The following is a 25,429-nucleotide window of genomic DNA, read 5'->3' as shown; positions in this document are numbered from 1 at the left end:
ACACTTATTATATTTCTCTTCCTCATCATGTGATTTTTTTATAGAGTACCCTCGATCGGGTCCCAAAAAAATAAAAAATAAAAAAAAAAGAAACAGTTGTCATGAATTCAAGCAAAATTTCTAGTCCATGTCCTTATAAGCAGGACTCTAATCATAAGGAAAATAAAACCTTTCAAGTCAACAAACACTTACATTATTATTTATTAGTTCCACTTGAATCATTCTCTTGTTTTTTTTCCCTCATCTCCATTGTAAAGTTGGAAATGGTATGAAGAGTTTATACTAAACTGATTAATACATAACATTAAATCCAGATCTAAAAGTTGCAGATCAGAATCACACTTGGATATCAGATACCTACAGATCCTAAGCATTTGATCTTCAAATTAGGACTTGGATGTTAATGTTGGGTTCTATGCATACACACACTTTTTAGATATTTTTTTTTTTTTCTAATGTCGGTAGCCACGTCATGATCCGTAGTTGTTGATTTAGACGAAGTCAAAGTGATGATGGTCGAAAATTCCATGACAAGTTAATCTACGGATATCGGATAAGCGCTCGAGAATGTCCTAGAAAGTTTTGTGATCATTTGCTGTCACATTGTTTCTTAATTATCGTCAGTCTAGACCACGCGAGTGAAGGACCGTGAGTTTCCGCGGATGATTGAGATACATAGTTGAAAGAGAGATTACTGGACATCCATCTGCAAGTAAAAATATTAAGAAGAAAGTTATGGTTGATCCCTAATAGCTTAAGTTTTTTAGGTTAAATGTTTTCCTCGGTCTCTCTCATAAAAGTCCATTTAACATTCCAAGGGACTCCATTACTCTTGATGCATAGATAGCTAGGCAGGATTAACCTCTCCAGCGATGGCCTTATCCAAACCAAACCTAAGCGAAAAATAAAGATCTCTAAGCTAGTCCTTCTCCTCTTAATCCAAAGCAGGGTATGAGGAGCTAGGTGACCCTTTTAACATTTTCGGATGATAACCGAATTGTACCTTTAGCTTAAAATTTCTTTATTTTGATGAAGGAGTCCATAATTTAACTAAATAAACAAGAAGTCTTAATCTTAGGAGCCTTCAAAGTTAAAAAAATTCGCCACAAGTTCAACTGAAAATTGTTGTCCAACTACTTCAGTAGTAGGACTCCAGACTTCAAAATCAACAAGATCAACAAGAGACTCGGTTCTATTTAAATTGTTAGATGAATTTCCTTGCAGCTTGCTTTCCACAATACACTATAATAGATGAGGATAGTCATCATACACTTACCCACGATATAATTCAGAACAGCGCAACAATGCAATTGATATACGCTCATAATAAAAGCTACCAACACGTGTTTATGTCCACAACCCTTAACAAACATACAGAACATCGAGCCTTTCCCAGAATCTACAAGTTATGATCGCACGCCCCTATATTCAGCTTTGCTGCTGTAATCTCCTCTCCATCCAGTTAATAATATCAGCGCCTATCTCCTCCCTCTCAGGCTCAAACAGGAGATCATGCAAGAATCCCTCATACAATTTTATATCTTTGTATCTAGATGCAGCCTCGTTGTAGAGATCTCGAGAGGCCAAAGGATCTGTAACCCTATCAGCAGTTCCATGGAGGACTAAGAAAGGGACGGTGACTGATCTTAAATTCTGAGTGAGGTAGGATGATATGCGTAGTATCTCGTGGCCCGTTCTAACCCTAATTGATCCTGTGTACACCAAGGGATCAGAGTATTTGGCTAGCAATGCTGCAGGGTCTCTAGAAACTGGTACTCCCCTTTTGTTGGCCCCCTTGAAGGCAATCTTGGGAAGTACAAGAGAAAAAACTGGAGCCAAAACCTGTGAAAAGTTTAAGTGTTTTGTTAGATCCACTACTCTGGTACTGCTGTTCTATAAATATAAAGAAACAGCCCTAGGCATAATTGAAGATAAACAATCTACGCTGCAAATTTGTTGCCTTTAAATCCACTGTGTAACTTCTCTGGCTAATCATTTTATCAAATGGGAAACTATCTTGTGCTCCCTGTACACTAGATAGTTGGCAAGGAGATTTGAGGATTTGCGTGATCCAAGAACTCTTTTTCCCTTGGTACCCCAGCTAAGCCCCTGTTTATTTGTTTGCACAGAAGTAGCTATGAAGTAGCTGAAGTAAAGGAAGTACAAGTCATTTCTACTACTTCCGAGCGGAAAAAATTTGTTTGTTTATTCAAAAATATGACCTCCTCTACTTCCTTATTTGATGATGCGGCGCCTACGTGTCACATCTATTTTCCGAAACTTTTTCGGTCACTTTGGGCTCCGAAGCAAAAAGCTGTATATTGTCACATGTGAAAAGGGACGGCACGAAATCTGGATCGGTTAGGATTGGCGTTGCCCTCTTGGAGGTGGTTTTTACTAGTCAAGTTTTGCACATAACTCATATTAAACAAAAGAAAGATTTTCATAACAAAGCTTTTTATATGAACCTCATCCTTACCAATGTAACACACTCCTAAAATTAAACCATCTGATGGGAATGTATAATTAAACAATCAGATGATTTATCTTTATGACAGTTTAATTTATTACGAATGAGAGTACATGAATGAGTTTGGGACCCTATTCATACCACTATAACAAGCCTTTTGTTTTAACTATCTACTATTTGAACCCCCATACACAATTCTTCATATATTGGAAACATCCATCAAAATATTTATTAAAATTTTGAAAAATCATGTGAATGCATTGTGAAGTTTTATAAATTATCATAGTTAAATTTAAAATGCTATAGTATTTGAACAGAGTTATAGTATTGATTAAAGTATAATAAAGGGAGGCATTCTCACTATGTTTTATATCATGCGTTAGTTATTTCCTAACAATATTTCAATTGTTATCCAAACAAAAAAAGTGACTGAAGTGGAAGAAGTGCTATTTTCGTTACTTCCAAAAATGTATGAAACAAACAAAAAAAAGTATTACTTCCACTACTTCCTACTTCATAATTTTAAAAGTTACTTCTTTGATTTACTTCTTATTTCCGATACTTCTTGTCATCCAAACGGGCCCTAAGTGGATAACAATCACTGGATAGGTTTCCCCAGTGACCTTGTGAAATCCATAATTGTTAATTGTGAAATGCACTTTTCTATATTTTCGTTTAATGCTAAAAGCTAAAATTTCAAAACTACAAGAAAATGAGGCTAAGCTTTAAAGGTCACATAGGTAAATTATTATTAGCTTCTATGGAAATCAGAAAACATGAAAATCAGATAAAATATAGATTCTGCATTACTATATAAAACTTTTTGTGAGTAAACAATATTAGCTTTCATCCTGAAGTAAAATTGCATAAAATTTAAGTCTAGAAGGCATCTCAAACATTAGAAGTAAAAGTCATCTATCTAATAACTATAAATCTATTACAATTAATAAAGAAAAGCCACCCTTTTGGTCAATATTTTTGGTTCAATCCTTTGTGAGTCATGAATTCGATTAATTCCAAGAAATGTCCCCAAAATCAAAAGTGATTTAAAATTTATAAAAGAACAAATTTGGAAAAATGCATAAAGAAAAACTAACTCCAAATCACATAACTGCCCACCTTTTTTGAAGGCTTCTCCAATTATAACTACAAGTCACATAACTATCCCCACACAATCACCATTTCCTTCCCCAAAACTCCATGAGAAATGCAAAAAAAATATTATTTCCTTCCCCAAAACTCCATGAGAGAGAAAACAACATTTCATGGTCATCCCTCAAAGCCTTGGCCAACAAAACACACAACCAGATACCAAATCCAAACCCGACCCTAATCCCACCCCAGATGCTGACGACACTGACATATCTGCTTTTTACAACTTTCTTACATCTCTTAGGTTGTAATACCCTAAATTATAGATGATTCTCACAATTTCATGATATGCTTAAGGACTTTTGTATGCTTATTGGAGTTTATCCTAGACTTCTCTTTGTTTTTTACGGTGAAATACTAAGTAGGCTGGCAAGAAGTTAGAAGATCTTGAGAGTTTTTTGAAGAACTTTCAATTTCAATAGTCTTAAGTTAGATGTTTCATTTATATCTTTTTTTGGCTACATGGAAGATAGTAATTAATGATTAAATTACAAAGTTTTAATAATATTTCAAAAAAAATCCCATGTAATTTTGGTAGAAATTTTGACAGTATTATGCAATCCTTTATTGTGTAAATTTTATCAAAGACTTTATATAATTGATTATTGATCTTTTCTAATAAATTCCATTCCTTCATGTTAGTTTTTTCTCAAAAAGAAAATCATACAATTAGGCTATCAATTGTTAGGATGCTTGATTTTAAACTTAATATATGAATTTTTTTTTTTAAATAAAAAGGGTTGATGCTTCTAGACTATTGATTATCACTTTTTTTGAAAGTTTGTAAGCACAGCCGATACATTTCATTTTTGTAAGTAAACTAATACAAATAAAAATTCTCATGTGTAAATTTTGTTAGCTCGTATCCTATCTTTTATTTTATTTTTATTTTATTGATATTCTTTTATTTTATTTTTTGATCTTATTTTATAATTCTGTTTTGCTTTAATTTGAGAGACTCACATGTGCAATTATGTATCAAAGCCTGTGCATGAAACAAACGTTCTTTACTTCTTCCTAACATTGCACAATTAATATTTAATATTTATCATTAATTATTAAGTTATTGCTAATAATTTTTCCGACACAAATCTATATTGTGTCTTGCACGCATCATGTGCACTAGGAGTACTAGTGTTTGATAATAGTTTGATATAGTCAACTATGCATAGACTGGACTCAAGTCACTCTTCTTCATGATATGTGTAGTTTGGTGGGTCTGTATATTTCCATCTGTATTTGTAGCAATATGAGCGATCACTTCAATATGAACAGTGTGGAATGTCTACCTGAAAACATCCGTCAGTCAGCATCTGACATGTCACCCCAATATCAAATACCAATACTTATTTACTGCCAATGAAAATAGCATATCATGCAAAATTTCATCCTAAAAATATAAGACCATATTCACCTTATATTATCAAATAGAAACAAATTGTTTGGAGAAAAAAAAGAGTACAAGAATTTACCGAAATGAGGGGATGAGCTGGCTTTACACGCAATGCTGGGGACGTTAGTATAACTCCTTCCAACATAGCTTCAATATGAGGCTGCAAAGCTGCCTGTATTGTTCGACAATTACTGAGAAGCACCAACAAGAGTAATAAAAGGATGAGAATCAAGCTCTAAGCAGGAAGTAGTATTAGTTACGTTACCTTCAAAACCACTGATCCTCCAGTAGAGTGACCGAGAAGAAAACAGGGCACACCGGGATTTTCCAACTTAATTTTTTTAACGAAAATACCCTGTTATATGAGAAAGGGTAAGTGTATAATAACTGGATAAAGACATTTGGTTAGACACGAACAATGTGCATTGTGTTGCACTGGATAATTTATACTGCATAAAAAAGCAGGGTAAACTCCAAGTATATTAAATATGTCCTAAATTGTGCAAAGTAGAAAATAATATATAACTAAATGTATCTTTAGATAAATATTATGTGACACTAATAGAAAACGTATATTGAACATTAATATTATAAATAATATTTTGATTTTTTTTATAATAGTCAATGAGAAGAAAACTTGAGTATCTAGAATCATGTCTAACCGGTGGATTAGATAAGATAAAAAGTAAAATTACATAAAATTAAAAATTTTAAAGAGTTTTTTAAAGTTAGCTTTTTGCATTATACACTTCACTCTTAGCTAATACTAAACTAATCATCATTTTCATTAATTTTACATAGTATTTATATTAAGATATTATATATAACATGTAGCGCATGCGCATGGAATGATTGTCTTTAGATGGATAAATTTAATATATGAGCAGTTTTGCAATAGTAATTTTTATCTTCCCACTTAGAGAAATCATGTCATGTTTAATTTAGACATATTTAACCTAAATCTTCGCACTCTCTCTCCGTTTATAATAAACACTTGATAAGTGTCAAATTTTTGTCATGACTCATTAACTTTTATCTCCCTTTTGTACAAATTGTGCTGCATTTAGTTTCATATAAACATTAAATTTTCTAGAAAAATCAAATCAAATTTTTCTTAAAGGAAAAAATGCGCACATTCCAAATACAAACATTCCAAATATATTTGATGTACATGAAGTATAATTGTATTTAGCTATAGAGTTTCCCCTCAAATGTGCATAGCACATCATTGAGAAACTAGTTCAGCATATAAAAGTTAAAAACAACACAAGCCACGGAAGAATCCAGTTAGATACACTCTCACTAACAAACAGATCCATGATACCATGACTCACTGCCAAAGAAAGAGAAGAATAAGACTCAAACTCACAACATCAGCCGCAACACAATCTAGTGAAGGAACATATCCATGCAACCCATCACTACCTCCATGACCTGTAATGATTGGAAGAACAAACATTATTAATTTCTGATCAGCAGCCTACCACACCAGAGTTCTAGCAACTCAGTGTGGAAGTAGTCTACAAAAAATACAATGCAGAATCAGCAATCTGACAGGCATACACAGAAGTACCTAGATTTTCTGTTTCTGATAATAGAAAGGGTCAATCCTAGTACATTTCTAGGATTTCCCCTGCATTAAAGGGACAAATAAGGTAACATATTCAAGAGAGATCCTGTTTACCATAATAGAGTTGAGTGCAGCCAGTCCAGTCCATTGCATACACCCTAAAGTTGCACGAAGTTAGTTGCTTTGCAAACTGTCTATATCTACCACTGGAAACAGAAAGAAGAAAACTATTAGCGAAGCTCGTATAACATGTTTGACTAACATGGATGCCTTAAATTCACCTAAAGCTCATCCTCCATCGAGTAAATGATTTATTCTCTATGAAAGAGCCTGACACGAACAACCATCCGGACAGAATCTAACGGCTGCATTGAAATATTACAACATGAACCTATGATCCCTAAAAGCAATAATGCTTTAGACAGCCATGTCAACTATCACCCTACATATTTCTTACCTGTGTTCGTTCAGGCCATGTATAATCACCATGATACCCCTGCATCAATGGAACAAACCAAGTTTTATTAATTTTTTCATGCAGAATCTGAAAATTAATTGGCATGTTTAGCTAAAATACTATAAACATCTATATTAAAGAGAACCAAAAGCATCTAAGCAGTCACCTGAAGCAAAGAAAGACATGACTTTACAAACCAAGTGCAAGAAACCACATTTCTGATGCTTAGGTAACATGGGATTTTGACAACATGAACATGCATGATTTTGCCATTCCATATCCCAGAGGATAGACATAGGTGCAAGCCATGCATAAAACTCATCCTCTACACAAAATTCTAAATAGTTTATAACGCAATTGGACAAGTTCAGGAATACTTATGCCAGGCGATGCTCATACAAAATTGAGTAAATCCCCATACTAAAGCTATATGTTGTTTAGTAGTTGGTTAGATATAACCTCTACCATGTAAAGAAAACTGAAATATGTGTCATAGCCATCAGTAATATCTGTGTACTTATGGTCCTACCTGCCCATCAAACTGGTGCAATATGTCATATCATATGTAATGTCTTCTATCTGTGTCCTAAAGGGCCTGGTACATGACACAGAACAGCAGATGTCTAGGATTTCTTGAAAAAACTCTACATAAGGAATTCATTTTTTAGAAAATAATAAAATAGTTGAAAGAGTAATCTGTTCAATGCACGGGAAATCTAAGACAATGCATACTCTTATTCTTCTAAGCATAATAAACAACAATTTTGCAAACCAGGAGATAAGCATGAATATTCAACTTCCCAAGGCAGTAGGTAACACATGCTACACTTGCATCCTTGCAGATCAACATGAAATACTAGGTTAACATATTTGTGCTGCATATTCAGAAATCAGGACATTTATGCATTCATAATGAAGAAGAATTTATCCTTAAGATAGAAACAAACTGAAAATGAAATGTGGACGAAAACCAGAGGATTTTACTGAGAAACTCTTTGCATAAGGTAAGTGGAAGTTTCAAGAATTTGCAATGAGAAAAAAGTGTCGACTTATATACCAACCTCAAGCGACTATAACATTTTACATTTAAGGCTCCCTTATCCTGCACAGTATCTGCAATATGCAGACTGCAGTCTATTCAAGTTATCAATACCAATCTATGCCAGACGTCATAAAATTAAACGTGGACTTCCTAGTATTCTGGAGTTCCATCAAACAGAGATCACAGCTTGTACTAGATACAGATAACAAACTACAAAGAAGAAGAAGCTTTTAGGTAAAAGCTTTTAGCTAATTAAGTATTTAGTTAAGACCACCCGAAGATCTGAACGATCTCATCCAGGAAACCCATTCAGTATAAACTAAAGGGTTAATTGCGAATACACCCCCTGTAGTATCGCTCAATTGCGCATAGACACCTTGTAGTTCTATTTTTGTGAATAGACCACCGGTACTTATTGGCCCAAGTGCGAATACAACTCCTCATTGAACTTTTTCTAATAAAGGAATGGGGGTCTATCCTCACCAATAGAACTATGGGGGAGTCTATCCACCTCAAATTTTTTGTTAACGATTTTAAGAGTCAAAAATATTCACTTAGGGGGTCTGTTTGCAAAAATAGAACTATACAGGGTCTATTTTGGGTGGTACTACAGGGGCAAGGGGTCTAATAGCCATTAACCCTAAATTAAACCAAAATAAAAAATTCAAAAAAGGATAAAAGCATATAACAATTTACCAGACCAATAAAAAAGGAATTAATCCACTTTAAGCAAATTTAAGCTTTAATGGTTTCTTCTTATATATCACAATAATAGTAATTTCATGCTCTCGGTATCACAAGATCTGTAATCGACAAGCACAATGCACTACTGCAGATCAATTAACCCCTAATAAGGGTGATCGAATCATATTTCGTCAAAATTCCTTCTTTTTACCAAAGGCAGAAAATTCGACGAAGGCTTACTTGAGATCGCCGGCGATCGGTGCCCACGACCGACAAAAAAGCAAATTCCGCCGCCTCCCCTCAATAAGAAAGCTCTCACCTCCCCCAAATTCCAGCCCCTCAGCCAGCGCCCTCCTCCTCCTAACGTCCCCTCCTCCTCCGTCGCCCGCCGCAACCTAACACCAGTTAGCTGGCCGAGAAACGACCTCGGAGAAGACGACGCGCGATGAGGCGGAGGTGGCCGCGAAGACTCTGGCGGGGTAGGAGGAGGAGCCAAAGGAGGATCGAGTGGAGGAAGACGAAGACGCGGAGGAGGGATCGGAGGGGTTGACGAGGGGGATTATGCGCCGCCGCTGCGGCCGGGCAGATGTTTAGGTTTCGGCCATCGGGCGGACGCGAGCCTGGGGTAATCGTAATTTTTCGATGAGTCTCTCTCTCCCCCTCCTTATTCTCTCTTTCTCTCTCTCTCTCTAGAGGATTTTGTTTCGCTTGTTGCGGGCGCGTGAAGTTGGAGGAGACGCAAGCTGGCGGGGGCATTTATTAGCAAACGTGAAGCAGTGAAGGGGCACGAATCTAACGGCTGGTAGTTTTTTATTTGTCTTCGTTGCCATTTTTGCATATTAGGGCATCTCCAACCCTTTGCCTCAAAATGGTGCAAAAGTCACATCTAACAGTAATTCATCTCCAACCCATTGCACCATTTTTTGCACCAAAAAGGAATATTCTCAGTATCTTTCTTTTTATCTACTTTTATATGATTATTTTTTATTCCCTATATTTTTAACTATTTCAACAATTAACCTCACATATCAAATTTTATTTTTTCACATATTTTCCAAAACAAATGATTTATTATTTAAAAAATTAAACTAATAAAACAATAAAATATTATTTTATTAATTAAAATAACTTGATTGCTAAAATATTATATTTTTATTATTGATATTGCCAAAATATTACATTCAAGAACACAACAGAAAATAAAATACAAGAAAATAATTAAACATTAACAACAATATAAAAATTACAAATTTAGTATGCACTTAACTATCTGAATTAGTGTATTCCTCCCATAGATGATCTATCAATGCATTACGAAGCGCAATATGGGCATCTTTATCCTTGATTTTTCCGTAACGTGTAATAAATTGAGTAAATCTTGTAGTTTCATCTGCTACCATATCAACTTCTGGTGTTGGTGCTTCCCTCACTTCTTGAATTGGTGCATAAAGATCACGTTCATCCTCGATTATCATATTGTGCATAATAATGCATGCAGTCATTATGTCATGTAATACATGTTTTTTCCAAAAACGTGCTGATCCTGCCACGATTGCAAATCGTGATTGGAGAACTCCGAACGCACGTTCTACATCTTTTCTACATGCTTCCTGTTTCATGGCAAAATATTTTTTCTTCCTACCTTGTGGCTGTTGGATTGTTTGTACAATAGTAGCCCATTTCGGATATATACCATCAGCTAAATAATAACCCATATTATACTCTTTTCCTTGAATAACATAGTAAACGGGAGGAGCAATACCTTGAGCTAGGTTAGAGAAAAGATTAGATGACTCCAGCACATTGATATCATTATTGGTGCCTGGCATACCAAAATATGCGTGCCATATCCAAAGATCATAATCTGCCACAGCTTCGAGGATAATAGTTGGTGACCCACTACGTCCTGTGTATTGCCCAGACCATGCTGTTGGACAATTTTTCCATTTCCAATGCATACAATCAAGACTTCCTAACATTCCTGGAAAACCACGTTTTTTTCCAATATAGAGTAGCCTAGCAATATCGTTAGCGTTAGGTGTTCGTAGATACCGCTCTGCGAATATTTCCACCATAGCACGACAAAATTTTGTCATACTTTCAATTGCTGTTGACTCACCTATTTTAACGTATTCGTCCGTAGCATCAGCTGGTAGACCGTATGCCAACATGCGAAAAACAGCTGTTACTTTCTGTAACGGTGATAATCCCATTCTACCAAGTCCATCACTTCGTTGTTGGAAGTAATAGTCATGATCTTTCACTGCATCAACAATACGAAGGAACAAACTTCTTGACATCCGATATCGACGACGAAACATATCTTCTCCAAAACGTGGATTATCGGCAAAGTAATCTATGACCAAATTCTGATGCGCATTTTCTCGATCGCGGTTGATCACTGCATGACCAGGAATCGAGCCACCATGGATCGGTTGGTAGTTGTGTTGACGTAAATTGTTAACGAGGATCATGTTGTTGTTGATGTACTCACAAATTACTTCTTCGGTTTCATCAATCTCTGCAATGATATTGGACAGAAAATTATCATCATCCGAAGATGAAGATGATGATAAGTATGATGGACCTCCAACATCGAAATTCATTTTTGAAGTAAGAAAAGAATGACTGAAGTATGCAGAAATGGAGAATAATAATTTTAACACAACAATGAGTAATTGTGTGGATGTACCTAATCTAGTATGCTATTTATAAAACTTTGCTTAGCTGTATACATTGAACAATGTGTAAAGTTGAGCTGATTTTAGGAAATGCTTTCCAGCTGTTATCAATTTGTCACAAAATTCAAATTTGCTTTTAGCTGTATACGTTGGACAATGTGTAAAGCTGACCTGATTTTAAAAATTGATTCCCACTCGTACAAAGCTTTCACACAATTCAAGGAGAGCTGAGCTGTGTATACGTTGGACAATGTGTAAAGCTGACCTGATTTCAAAAATTGATTCCCACTCGTACAAAGCTTTCACACAATTCAAGGAGAGCTGAGCTGTGTATACGTTGGACAATGTGTAAAGCTGACCTGATTTCAAAAATTGATTCCCACTCGTACAAAGCTTTCACACAATTCAAGGAGAGCTGAGCTGTGTATACGTTGGACAATGTGTAAAGCTGACCTGATTTCAAAAATTGATTCCCACTCGTACAAAGCTTTCACACAATTCAAGGAGAGCTGAGCTGTGTATACGTTGGACAATGTGTAAAGCTGACCTGATTTCAAAAATTGATTCCCACTCGTACAAAGCTTTCACACAATTCAAGGAGAGCTGAGCTGTAAATTCAAAAAAAAAAACAAATTTGGATTGGCTATAAATAACATTCACGAGTTCTACTTCAAACCACCCAATTCGAAGTATTTCTGATCTCCAAACCAACCACTTTTTACAAAAAAATGTCTGTTCGATCAACTGGGTACACGATTACTGAAGATGTGCTCCTTTGTCAAGTATTCTTGGATATTTATCAAGACCCTATTATCGGTAGAAACCAGTCTCGAGATGCATTTTGGTCTCGTGTGGAGGACAAATACAATGAACTTCGAGATCAGCATTTTGAGATGCGTACGAGCCGATCAATTCGAATGGAAATCATAAGTAATGAAGTAAGGAAATTGAATGCGTGCTTGAGACAAGTAGAGAATCTGAATCCAAGTGGTGCTTCAGATGAAGATATTGTAAGTATTCTATTAATTATCGTTTGAATTTTATTATTATTGTTGAAATACATAACTTGATGTTCACTATAATTTACAGTTAGTTCGAGCAAAGATGTTATTTATGCAAGAACCAAAGTACAAAAAAGGTTTCAAATTTGATCATGTCTGGAATATGGTTAAAAATTTCGAAAAATTCAAAGATGATGTCCCCACAGCAAGACAAGTTGGTCGAAGACAATCCCAAAGTGTGAACTTCGACTCGTCACAATCAGATAATCCCACTCCGGAATCTCCTATATCAACATCTCCTGGACTGTCATCATTTACTCCATCTGAACGACCTATTGGGGTAAAAAAAGCTAAATTGAAAAGGAAAAATGATGATCATGAGTCAAGTGTAGTGGACTCCATCGAGACCTCCAACAATCGACTTATAGACAGGTTAGACAAGGCGAGCTTGGACAGGCAAGAAGCATTTGATATCGAACGAGAAAAGATAGCCATGAAAAAAGATAGAGATGAATGGAAAATTATAATGAAAGATTTGAATTCCATTGCTGATCCAAACGAAAATTATAATGAAAGATTTGAATTCCATTGCTGATCCAAACGTGCGTGAGTACGTTCGAGCTCAACATATTAAAATAATACAAAAAAGAAATCAACAAGAACAAGGGTCTGCTTCTAATTTTGGCAATTATTTTAATGATATTGGACACTCTGGCCCCGATCTACCAGATTATTGAGAGTTGCTTGTCCATCTTAAGTAACGTCACCATGTTTAGTTTGTATTTTATGTTTTATTTTAATGAAGTTTTATATTATGTGTGTCAGTTTTTATATGTTATGTATTTCAGATATGTAATTTATATTTAAATTATGTATTATGATTGCTCTTTAATGAAGTTTTATATTATGTATGTCTAGATTTTAATATTATAATTAATAATAATGTCTGTTAAATTTTAGCATTTTTTTAATTTAAAAAAACCATAATTTATTTTGTCCACATTATACAATTGGGGTGAAATTATAAAATTTAAATATTATTAGGGTTGTTTTATATATTTAATGAAACAATTGGGGACAAATTGTAAATATATAAAAGTATGAGGTTTAAAAAAAATTGAAAAATAAAAAAATAAAAAAAAAACAGTAATGGGGGATGAACAGTGCGACGCCAAATATAGCGTCGCGCTGTTCATCCCCGTCAAAATGCGGCAACAAATGCCGCTCCATTGGAGCTCCCACGCAGCGGCATTTTCCCTTTTCGCCTCAAAATGCCGCTGCGTTGGAGATGGTCTTAGTCCCTTTTAAAGTTTGGTTTGGTAATTCATGATAATGAAACCATAGGTGTATAGAATTAAAGGCCATAAAACTTTTTCCATTAAGATCCTGTTTGGCAAAAAAATTTATTATTATGGTGTTTTCAATCGTCAAAGTGCAGCCCTTTGCCAAGTAACGAACATGTGTAATTCTGCATGCAATGCGCCGATCAAATTAGCGGCCAAGACCAGTAAAGATCCATACTTAGCCGACTCACTGAGTCGACATCTTCTTATGTCAACTCGAATGGCGAAACTTGTTGGCCCTTTCGTTAAAGACGACTCGTAACGAGCCCACTAGACTATTTATTCGACGCCTTGTGAAGTCGACTCGAAAGACGTTACTTCTCGGCTAAGCCAAAGGACGACTTCAACCTCGAGTCTCTCCCGCTGACACAACGTCGACGTCGCATTTAATGCTTAGCAGGCGTCATCATGCCTCTAGCCTCGTTAGTCTTCATGACTCATCGGACCATGTCGGCACCACCATGCCTTCGATCACTTCTTATTTAATGCTGAAGTGATCTCTCCTCCACTTGCCGACCGGCACGTGTAAAGTATATGTTGACGCAGCCACCACTATAAATAAGATGTACTATTCTAACATGAAGAGGGCGGATCTTCTTTGATCTAATCTCTGATCAAACCTATTTTAAGCTACATCTGCTAATAACATTGCACAAAAAAACTCACACGGTTCTTTATTTCCCTTACTCAAGTTCACTAACTAACTTGACCATTAGAGGAACCATGAGGAACCAGTCCCCATCCTCTCACGAGTTCTTACTTGTGCAGGCTTCAGTCACTCAACTCTAGACCAGATATTCGTAGAAGTGAGCGGCCCCTCATCAACCTCATACATCCCCATATAATTGACAGTTTGGTTAGTCATCATCAATTGTTTGGCGCCCACCGTGGGGCATCTTTCTTTTTCGAGGAAACATGTCTGGTTATAAAGATAGGGCTGACCAGTCTCACCCTGAAGAACCACACCAGAGCTATGTTACTCAAGCCCACCTTGAAGGAACAGGTCAGAAGATTTCTCAATCTCTCCAACAGCAACTCTATACCTTCACTAGCGAGCTTCTCAGATGGCTTCCACAACCACAGAAAGTTGCTTTAGCTATCTCCCCGTCTTGTGGAGACCTACGGTTAGAGACTCACCCTCCTTCCAGAGCACAGCAAGTAGTCCCCTCTCAGAATCCTCATGTTGCTGCCAAGAAGTTGAGGGATCATGTTGAGTATGCGACTGCGCCACCTCACCGGCCAACTCGCCCCAGCAGAGCCTCACCAACGTCTCCTCTCTCATCCAGAAATCACCGGCGAGAGTCCTGGCCCTGATCACCTTAGGGACCACACTAGGAGAGCAACCTGTGACTCTCCTCCATCATCATGCCTCTCCAGCCCCTTCTGCTACCTTGGGGGCCTCTGGATATTATCGGGTTTATAGACCGATTGCGGAAGCCATTGGCGAAAACGCCCCTTTTTCAGATGACCTCATGAATGCCCCATGTGAGAAGTTCAAGATACCTCATGTGGAGAAGTATAAGGGCGAGGGAGAATCCTCCAAGTATATTCATAACTACTATGACGTGATGAGCATGCTCTAAGCATCGGAAGCATTCATTTGTCAATGCTTCCCCATCACTCTTTCAGGGAGTGTCAAGCTCTGGTGGAACACTCTCGAGAAGAAGTCATCAGCAGCTTCCAATAACTTAGCTGGAAGTTCATCCACCACTCCTAGCTGACACTAAGCAGAAGCTGCCCCCTCATGTGTTGATTCAAATGAGGCAAGGGCCCAAAGAGAGAGTCTTCGATCCTACTTCAAGAGGTTCCAGGTGAAGAGGCTGGAGGTCAATGACCCAGGGAATGCATCGCTATGTCTGCTCTCATGGTCGGCTTGCAGAACAACAAGTTGGTTGACTCACTTGCTAAAATTCCAGTCTCCAACAATTTGTAGTTGATGGTCAAAGCTCACGGGTACATGGACATGAAGGATTACCAACTTGTAGTTGTAGGCTTCAAAATTACCTACGGGTTCTCGCACGTAGTTCAAGATGAAAAGAAGATGATAAATAATATTATCCAAGTCAAAAAGGATTATCTAACATTGACAAGCGAATGAAGTGAGTCAATGAAGCGTACGAATCAATGGGATGGCAGAATAGCAAAGAAACGATCTAATTGGGAATTACGTCTAACTCACGAAAGACGAGGCACCATTTGTATCTCATCTGCTCCACGTATGATTTACCTATAGGAGATTGTAGATCTTTTCCCCAGCTTTCTGACGTACTTTGAATCACGTTGTTCTGAAACCGGATCGGAAAGTTACAATAAAAACAGTCAAAAGGGGGAAAACGGCGTCTCGGCCTGGCCAGGACTGTCCTGGCCCCGAAAATGCTATTTCACGCCTGTTTTTCATCGTTAACCACCCAGATTTTAGTATATTCGAATCCAAAGCCTCTTCAACTGACTTGAACATGATTTTAACTGAAGATAAGAGAGAATTGGTTGTTCTTATCTGAAAATAAAACTTCTGAAGCCTATAAATATGGCCCTAGGGCCTTCATTTAGAGGGATCCGAAATTCTCAAGTCTTGACAAAGCTCTACTGGATTGGCGAGTGAGGAGCCACAAATTTCAGAGAGGATGAAGAGATCTTGGTGAGTTCTTTGGCATAAATAAGGAGAGTTCGATAGATCTGCAGTCCGATTCATCCATTTTCCTTGAGATCGTACTTAACTGTGATTCTCGAGAAGAGTGGGTATCTTGCTTTGTTGAGATATTTGCTTCAATTTCTTAACCCCTTTGTGAGTCAACGGAATCTATACTTTGATTTGATCGCTGGGTGGTCCACGGATTAACCCCGGCACAGGCAAAGATCTCACACAAACAGCGGGTGATAAACGTCAGTTGTGTGTGTTTTTAGAAAGTTGTAATTTTTGTTTTTATTTGTTGAGATCATTGTAACGATTAAAGTTGTGATGAGTCTGTTAATGAAAAAACTAACTTTTAACCAAAATACGTCGGCGACCACAGTGGGATCCAAAGCCTCGCTGTCGAGGCTATCGTGTCGCAGCTGCTAATCAAGTTCCCTGTGGATGAATAGAACAAGTATGAATTTGACCAACAAAAGTTTGAGGAGTACGTATCCTCCTCCTCCTCTAGATCTTCCTCTCCCTACAAGCATAGGAGGATCACTTTCTTGAAGAAGGTTAGTTGGTCTTCAGATCTGAAGACTCAGAGTGATAATCTTCACCCGAATATTGCTGAAGCCTCCTCTCCAGCCTCCAGGAAAGTCGGATCTGACATTTGTGATAACTCCCCAAAGGTCAAGGAGTTGCCCGTCGAGGGCGCACTAGTGCTGACGAAGAGGGCTCGCCAGAGGTGCCGCCAACGTCTTGCCCGCCAATTCGCCAAAACTTTGGAGCAGGTGGACGGAATCCGCTACCAAGAGGATTTAAAGTTCAGAAAGCGCCAAGTGGCTAAGCTGTCGCCTAGCTTAGATTTGTGATTTTTTTTTGCTTGCATATTTATCATGGACATGCATGGTGCACCTAGCTTAGATTATGTCATTAATATTGCTCTAAGACTCGATAATTTCCCTTGTACTTAATGGTATGTTAGATTTAAACTATTTGTTAGATCTAAATATTTTGATTTATGGAAATAATTGACGATGCTTATATTGTATCCACTTTGAAGAAATCCAAGTTAAGTAATAATGATAAAAAGATGTTTACCATGAACAAGCTATTGTTAGAATTTTTGCCAAATGCCATTAATTCATCTATATCTAACAAGCTTGCTCATTTTGATAGTACTTACAAATTATGGATATTTATAGAAGCACATCAAGGAAACTTTGAGGAGATCCGATGTGTTTTGGCGGATTCCACTTCAAGTGAAATTGAAACTTCATCATGCACATGACCACTAGGCGATAGCCCTAATAAGGTATGTGAGTCCGATTCTGAAAATGATTTATCTATTGATAAACTCGCTTGTGCATATGAACGTTTAATGCATGCCTATAACAAATTGCATCATAATTTTATTGATTTGAAAAGCAAGCATATAAATTTGAAATTCAATCATGATATGCTAGCATCAAATTTTGATGACATTTCTAAAGAAAATGTGATTCTTAAGAACAATAATGACAAATTAAAACAATATCACATTTCTCTTAGCTTAAAGATAGCTAGCTTATCAAATGAGAAAAATGATGCCATTTTAGAAGTAGAAACAATTAGAAATGAATTTAATTCTTTCAAAGATAATCATATTTGTTCTACTTCTAATACCAATGCATATGTGCCTAATAATGAGTTAAATCATATGAAAAACCACATTTCATCCTTAGATTCAATCCTTACTATATGTATTGAAAATCACAAGAAACTTATGAACAAGTGTGTTAAGTCATGTAATACTATTTCCAAATCACATACACACTATACACGCATGTATAGTAAAATTTATAAATGTACTATTTGTGGCCGTAAATGCCATCTTGCCAAATTTTGCTATGATGCACAAAAATTTAAAATTGTAAATATTAGTATTCCATGTGCATCTCACAAAGTTTCTTCATCACACACATACACATGCACACAAAGTTCATCATAAGCATGCAAATGTGTATAAGTGTGATCATTGTGGAAGGTTTGGTTATTTGACAAAATTTTATTTTCATTTGAAAATAGTTTCTCATTTGCAAAATGCATTTAAAAGACCATATATGTTTGCAAATGATTCCCGTGCACAATCACAAGGTCAACAAAAATAAATGCACCTATTTCATTGCACATATTATAATCAAAAGGGTCATTTGTATGAATATTGTTATAACCGTATCTATGCATAAAATACGCCCAAATGGGATCATAACCCAAGGGCATTGATCTTTAATGATAGGGGTTATGTCCCTAAACAATCCGGTATCAAAAATATTTGAGTGCCAAAATAAATTTAAAATTTATCTTGATATTTTAAATTTTTTTGTGTTGTTGGTTTTAGATTCATGTTTTACAACAATTGATTAAATTCTTTCAAATTTCTTGTATTTTCTTTAAAAGGATATTTTTTTCAGATATGTTTACTTATTGTTAAAATAAATAAAAAAGAATTTATATAAATTTTTAAGATCTCAAAAATCACAGTTCAAATCATTTCTTAAAAACTTTTTTTCGGTTATCAGTCGACTGATGACTACTCTCAATCGACCGATAAGTCGATTGATGAGCTCACAGTTTTTTTTGGGTTTTGATTGCTTGTTTGTCTTCAAACCCGACCCATCTGAACCCGACTTGCCTTGGTCTACTATCCTAGCCTTCCATCTCATTATGGGGTTTAATTCTGGCCGTTGATTTCATCATATACATCAAACCCTAACCCAAAAATCCATCTTCCCAAATTTCCAGTTGACTCCAGCCCCGATTCTCTCTACCTCCGACATCTCCAGTAGACCGGAGCTGTCCCCAGTCGATCGAGCCACTGCCGAGTTCTTTTCCTCTTCGTTGTTCAGTATAACTCTTCCCTCACTCTCTGTTTATTTGGTTGTTGATCTAGAGCTTTTCACCTAGGGTTCGTTAATCTAGGGTTGTTTTAATCTTAGTTTGTTTGAGTTCATCATTGTCTGGTTAATTTTATCTATTTATCATGTCTTGATCTCATGCCAAACGTACTAGATCTACTAGACCCGCTCCCGCACCTACTCCCGCTACTGAATTTGCCTATTATGAATGATACATTCGTGATCCATCTTTGATTAGTAGATATCGCACTTACTACCAAATCAAAATGTTTCCCGAGAGATTTGTCAAGTTTGACGATTTTGATCACTCATTTGCAAACAATTTTTAAAGATGCTAAACTATATGATTTGCTCTCTCTCACAAATCATCTACCATATTATCCTAATCTTGTACGTCTATTTTGTGCTAATTTACAACTTGATCAAACTGATGCTGATACCCCTTTCATTACCTCTAGTGTTAAGAATCATCATATTATTTTTACTGTCCATCAATTAGCCGAGATTCTTAACATTCATTTTGGTGTTTTGGTGATATTGTCCTGAAAGATATTGATTGTGATGAAGAAAATATATTATCTTTAATCCTTCTTCCAGGACAACATCTTCCTCTTGATAACAGCTTAGTTTCACCTCTTGGTCGTATCATTGCTCGTATCTTTTCCTACAACATAATTCCAAAAACTGGGGGTTATGATCATTTTTCTAAAGCGTTGACAAATACAATTTATGCCCTTGTTTCTAACCTTGACGCCAAATGGTGCAAGGTTATTTTTGATATCATGGCCCTCATCCACACAAAATTCCTTCCCTTTGGAGCTTTTCTAACTAAAATTTTCAAGTATTTTGAAGCAGATCTATCTGATGAGTCACCCGTTCACATTCATGGTTTCTTTAACTCTGTTATGCTCTCTAGGATGAATCTACCTATCACCCAGTATCAGTTAGACCATCCTGATGATCCTATAGCTCCTCCTGTAGGTGAATCATCCTCTCAGCCTTCTAGCTCTATGGCTCATACCCGTCTTCCTCGTGTGTCATCTTCCACCCCTTCTAGTATTCCAGACTATCTTATTAACCACATGGATAGTTTAGAGGAGAGAGTATTTGATCGCCTAAGTGATTTTGAGCATAGGCAAGAAGAAATTCATGCTGAAGGTGAGTGTTGGCATGATGAGCTCTTAGGTAGGCAGAATGAGGGTTTGCTAGGATTGAGAGCATTCAGGATGAGCTCATGAGTAGGCACGATGAGGTTTTGAGGGTCTAGCGTCAGCTTTTGGATTTATATATGCTCCCTTCTCCTCCTCCAAGCCCTAAGCCTTCTGATATTTGAAGACATATTTTTCTTTCTATTTTAGACTTTTATTTTGCTTTTGAACTATGTGTCTTTATTCGTGGTTTGAACTTTGTATTTTGGCTCGTTTGGTTAGAACAATGCGTTTTAGATCATTGTAAACTCTATTGTGACGATATTTATGTGTTTGGATCATCCTCAATGTGTTTTATGCTGTGTTTGTGAGATTGGTGATTTGTTTTAGTCACGTGATTATCATGCAATATTCTTTTTGTGATATATATATATATATATATATATATATATGCATAATAGAGGGAGTAACAAGTGTTTAAGATTGTTAGGTTTCTTTTAGAGGTAATGCCTTAATCATCATTGCATATATTTTATATGGCATTTTGATAGGGGGGAGCAATCCCTATTATGATTATACTCACTCATGCATACATGTAGGGGGAGCATTCGCGCTCTTTCTATTTTGTAATTTTCTCTATTTTGATGTTGACAAATAGGGAGAAACGAGTAGTTTGTGGGTATATTGATTTGTGTTTGTAGATTTTATATTCATTTTATATCTATTGAGAAAATTGTTTGTCATCATCAAAAAGGGGAAGATTGTTAGGACTCATGTTTATGAGCCTACTATCTAATATAGTTTTGATGATTAACAAACAATTTATAACTGTGTATTTTTCCAGTATTTGTATTTTTATTTATCATGTATCCAGGTTGAAATGTTCAAGAACAATATCTACAATGAAGCCTATACAAATCAAGTCCAGAATACAAGAGCAAGCTTCATTCAAATCAACTTGTGTATGTTAGTATTAGGAGTTATACTTGTGTGCCAATAATTTAAGCTCAATGCATATTTTATATACACACACACGTATTTCTCATTTCTAGTATAAAATGTGTATTTTTGTAAAAGTATTGTGTTCTTGGTTTATGGACTTAATAATACCAGTTTACATCTTTTCCTAAGATTATAAACTCATTCAAAAGTTTTCAAAACTTTATTTAAGTTATTTTGTCAAAATCAAGTGCTCAAACGAACATGTATTTTTAAGATTTTACAAAATGATGGGTTTTCACAAATGAAAAATAATATTTAAAAATTTTCTTTTATAACATGTTTATTTTCATGTTTATAAATAATTCCCCAAATTTCATAATTTTTGGAATTTATGTGCTATTTTTAAATCCACTTTAAAGTTCAAATTCACTGTTTAAAACTGACCCTGAACATATTATCAGTTGACTGATAAGGTTATCAGTCGACCGATGAAAGTGGCTGGAATTATCAAATGTTTCTGCTTAGTCGACTGATGCACCATCAGTCGACCGAAGTAGCTCATCAGTCGACTAATGGTGCATCAGTCGACCGACGGGGTTTAAATAGCCACCAACCGTCAGTTCATCAGTCAACTGAACAGTACCATCAGTCTACTGACGGCACTGTAATGACTATATTTCCAGATTGCTAATTTTTAGAGATTTTGTCATTTTCTTTGGATTTTTCTTGGTTTTGGGGCTTTGTTTTGATAACCTATATATACTCCTTGGCCTCAACTTTCTGTGGCAACTAAGAAAAATTTAAAACAAGTTTGCAAGTATTTAAGTGTGTTTATGGAAGAGAGTTTCATAAGAGGAGGAGATCATTTCATTTCTTTTTTAGCTTCAATCTCACATCTCCATCACTCTTGTTTGCAGAGAAGTTTTGCTAAACCCAATCTCTAGCTTTATATATGTTTATTGTTGATTATCATTTTATTAAGCTAGATTATAAATTGACTTTACATTTCATTTTACTCATTGATGCACACACAACCTATTGAGCTTTTAGTATTTCATATTAAGTATAATTTGGGTTGTGGTGAGTGATAAATTGAGTGTGAGCTTAATTTAGTTCTTATATTGTTTAGAGAACAAATTATCTTTACTTGTGCTAAATTATTGAGAACACATTATAAAACACAAGGACACTTAGAGAAGTGGTTGGTGAGAGACGGGGTTAATTCTAAGAGGAGTGGCGTCGGTAGTAAATCCTAGAGAGAGAATTCCGAGCACTTGAGGAATGTGACATGGGCTAAGCCAACACTTAGAGAAGTGTGTTGTATGATTGCAATCGTGAGAGTTGTAAAAGTTTTCGGTGAGCTTGGAAAACCGATTGTATAGTTGATTTATTTGAGATAGTGGAGATTCTCCTCGAAGGTGAGGAGTGGAGATGCAGATCGTGGGTCGACCGAACTCTGTGATCAATTTCTTCGTGTTTGCGTTTGTTGCTCTTATATTGTCCATATCTTATATTCCTTGTTTATACCGTCCATTGTTTAATTATATATCCTTGCATATCTCATTGTATATCACTTTGTTAGGATATATTAGTTAATAAGGTTTAATTTGGCATTAAAATCAGATTAGATTAGTAAATACCCTATTCACCCCCCCCCCCCCCCACCCAATTTCATCTCTCATACTATCTCCTTCCTCTAGTTTCAGATTTATAACAATGTTAACCTAATTTAAAGTTAGGTACTAGTTAAGTCTCTCAGGGAGTTTAATGTGCCTTAAATATAAATTGGGTACCAAATCCAAATTTTAATATATTAGGTATCAACCTTAACTTTTTATTTAAGTCCATTATCAGTCTTAACTTTTTATTTAAGTCCAGCGACTTTCGTAATTTCTCCTACCTAGAACTCAACATATACTACTGTTTGTGGAAAATTTGAAGTAAAAAGAAATGAAGGAAAATTGATCTGTATTCCTTTAATCTCAGTTACAATTGGATTTTCTGATTAAAATGAAGGAAAATTGATCTGTATTCCTTTAATCTCAGTTACAATTGGATTTTCTGATTACAAAAGAGAGGAGAATGATCTGGATTCTCCCCTTTGTTTAATTCTGGGTTCTTCACGATGGCGATGGAATGTCTCCTTCGAATGCATGCGTTGAATTTGCTCTCCGTTGACGATCCGAACGTCTCAATTCACTAGAACAACTGATTTATGTGATGAGCTTGATTAAGAACTCTTAACGAGTTTTGTAACTCAGAATGAGTTAGAATTCTGTTAAACAGAATTGTTAAAATCGAATGATCGGTTAATATGCCAAGTGTTTGAATTCTTGAGTGCTGAGGAATGCTTCAAGATCTTCTTATCGCCCAGAATCTCCCTTTTGCTGATTTTGTGGGTGATCCAATCTCCAAAAATCCGATCCTAGTCCAATCTCCAAACCCCCCGATCGATCCTAAACTCTGTTGAGTTTGTTGATATTTATAAGGAAATTAGGGGTATAACTGCCCCCATAATCCGCGCCTAAATGAGGGTTTAGTCGCCCCATTAATCGGGTGTAACAACCCACGTAAACCACTCCCCAAATCATGGGTGAAGAACAGTTTCGAGGTTGTTACGAGGTCAAGCACAAGTCTTGAGTTGCTGGGCATGAACCCGCGTATACTTTTGGACGATGCGTCAGCGTCTAAGCTTGAGTTGTGTCCGCGGTTGAATTGGTACCGCGTTTGTGCTGCATTCAGCGACTGTGAACGCGGTGCGTTAGAGCTGCATTTGTACTGTGTCTGTGCTATGTTTGAGCTACGTTGACAGCTGAAGATATAGTGATCGCGTTGCTTTGACTTTGGAACGTAATCACTTGTATCTCAATCTCTGGGATGCAGGGATGACTTCCGCACCTCAATTTGAAGAAATTGTTGCCTTGTAATGGAAGTCGTCTGATTGTGACCTTCTTAGTCAAAACTGTCGTTTGAAGTCTGATAGGGGTGAACTATCTATTGTAATTTTTAGACAGCCTACAACTACTTATAAAGAGAATACCCATGTTAAAACTTTTGATTTCTCTTTTTACCCTCTCAATTTTTTATCTCTCAAAATTATACCATTATTTATAAAACTAATGATCCATAACCTCTCATTAATTATGCACCTCTTCATTTTTGTCAAATTATTTGGTCATTCACTAGCATATATTAATAATTTATAATGATAACAAAATATTTGGTCACTCGCTATAACATATTAATAATTTATAATGATAACAAAGTTAATAAATATATTATAATTCATTATAAAAGAATTATTAATTATAATGAAATAGTAAAATTATTTATTTAATAAAATATTGTACATAATTATAGTTATTAATAATAGCATAAATAGGGGTTGATTCTTTATATTGTAAGGAATATCACACTTTTCAATGTTATAATATCATCTTTTCAATGTTTACTATTTCCTTAAATGTATGTTAATAATAGTATAAGTATTAATTATAGTATAACTTTAATTTTTTTAATCATAGTGCGATTAAATAACTTAGTAAAATGTTTATATATAATTTATTAAATAATATAATATTAAATATAACAACATGTTCACGTATCACGTGCAAAACACGTGCATTATACTAGTCATACAAAAGCTACAAACAATGTTTCTCCTCATTTTTAAGTAAACAACAATCCACGGGAAACTATGGTCCCCGTATTTAAAAAATTTATACATTTTTTTTGAGAGAAAGGATGGAATACCACTAAGGTATTCCAGCCAGCTAAATTAAGATAACTGGTTGTTACAAAAAAAGAACATACTCCCAACCATAGAGCATGAACTACTGTTTAAACCAAAAACTTACAAAGCCAATCCACACCCCCATGTCCAAAGTACTAGACATAATCTCCCAAAAAGAGAACAAAAGCCCGACATAGCAAGCAAATACACTGCATACAACCCCATGCTATACACAACAGCAGAAAACAAAAGACTTATCTTTCCATCCACCAAACCGCAACAAACAATCTGTGAAAGCT

General features: G+C 35.9%; 3 protein-coding genes across 4 annotated transcripts; 1 reads left to right on the top strand and 2 right to left on the bottom strand.

Moving 5' to 3' along the window:
- LOC109844714 (monoacylglycerol lipase-like) lies at positions 1,194–9,344 on the bottom strand. Of its 2 annotated transcripts, XM_020413829.1 has the most exons (8): positions 9,009–9,344; positions 7,043–7,081; positions 6,867–6,950; positions 6,721–6,791; positions 6,385–6,449; positions 5,281–5,370; positions 5,095–5,187; positions 1,194–1,842 (listed from the first exon to the last, which is right to left on the bottom strand). In XM_020413829.1, exons 3-8 carry the CDS (start codon positions 6,875–6,877, stop codon positions 1,429–1,431), a joined length of 744 nt encoding a protein of 247 aa, XP_020269418.1. In that variant the 5' UTR covers positions 6,878–6,950; positions 7,043–7,081; positions 9,009–9,344; the 3' UTR covers positions 1,194–1,428. The 2 variants fall into 2 exon arrangements, with proteins under 2 accessions (XP_020269418.1, XP_020269417.1); XM_020413828.1 differs by lacking the exon at positions 6,867–6,950.
- Positions 10,005–11,629, bottom strand: LOC109844949 (putative nuclease HARBI1). Its single transcript, XM_020414127.1, has one exon. It carries the CDS (start codon positions 11,372–11,374, stop codon positions 10,031–10,033), a length of 1,344 nt encoding a protein of 447 aa, XP_020269716.1. The 5' UTR covers positions 11,375–11,629; the 3' UTR covers positions 10,005–10,030.
- Positions 12,178–13,187, top strand: LOC109846047 (glutathione S-transferase T3-like). Its single transcript, XM_020415271.1, has 3 exons — positions 12,178–12,459; positions 12,539–12,983; positions 13,027–13,187. The coding sequence occupies exons 1-3, from the start codon at positions 12,178–12,180 to the stop codon at positions 13,185–13,187; spliced, it is 888 nt and encodes a 295-aa protein (XP_020270860.1).

Source organism: Asparagus officinalis, chromosome 6, assembly GCF_001876935.1.
Source record: "Asparagus officinalis chromosome 6, Aspof.V1, whole genome shotgun sequence".
NCBI classification, from domain to species: Eukaryota; Viridiplantae; Streptophyta; class Magnoliopsida; order Asparagales; family Asparagaceae; genus Asparagus; species Asparagus officinalis.
This window is presented reverse-complemented; position numbering and strand designations above follow the sequence as displayed.

Excerpts from the sequence above, each read along its gene's own strand:
- LOC109846047 (XM_020415271.1), top strand. The coding sequence starts at position 12,178 with ATGTCTGTTCGATCAACTGGGTACACGATTACTGAAGATGTGCTCCTT. Across the intron at positions 12,460-12,538 it reads GTGCTTCAGATGAAGATATT|TTAGTTCGAGCAAAGATGTT; the intron begins GTAAGTATTCTA and ends TATAATTTACAG. Across the intron at positions 12,984-13,026 it reads ATGGAAAATTATAATGAAAG|ATTTGAATTCCATTGCTGAT; the intron begins ATTTGAATTCCA and ends TTATAATGAAAG.
- LOC109844949 (XM_020414127.1), bottom strand. The coding sequence starts at position 11,374 with ATGAATTTCGATGTTGGAGGTCCATCATACTTATCATCATCTTCATCT.
- LOC109844714 (XM_020413828.1), bottom strand. The coding sequence starts at position 7,074 with ATGGTGATTATACATGGCCTGAACGAACACAG. Across the intron at positions 5,371-6,384 it reads ATTGTGTTGCGGCTGATGTT|GGTATTTTCGTTAAAAAAAT; the intron begins GTGAGTTTGAGT and ends CTCATATAACAG. Across the intron at positions 5,188-5,280 it reads GAGGATCAGTGGTTTTGAAG|GCAGCTTTGCAGCCTCATAT; the intron begins GTAACGTAACTA and ends CGAACAATACAG.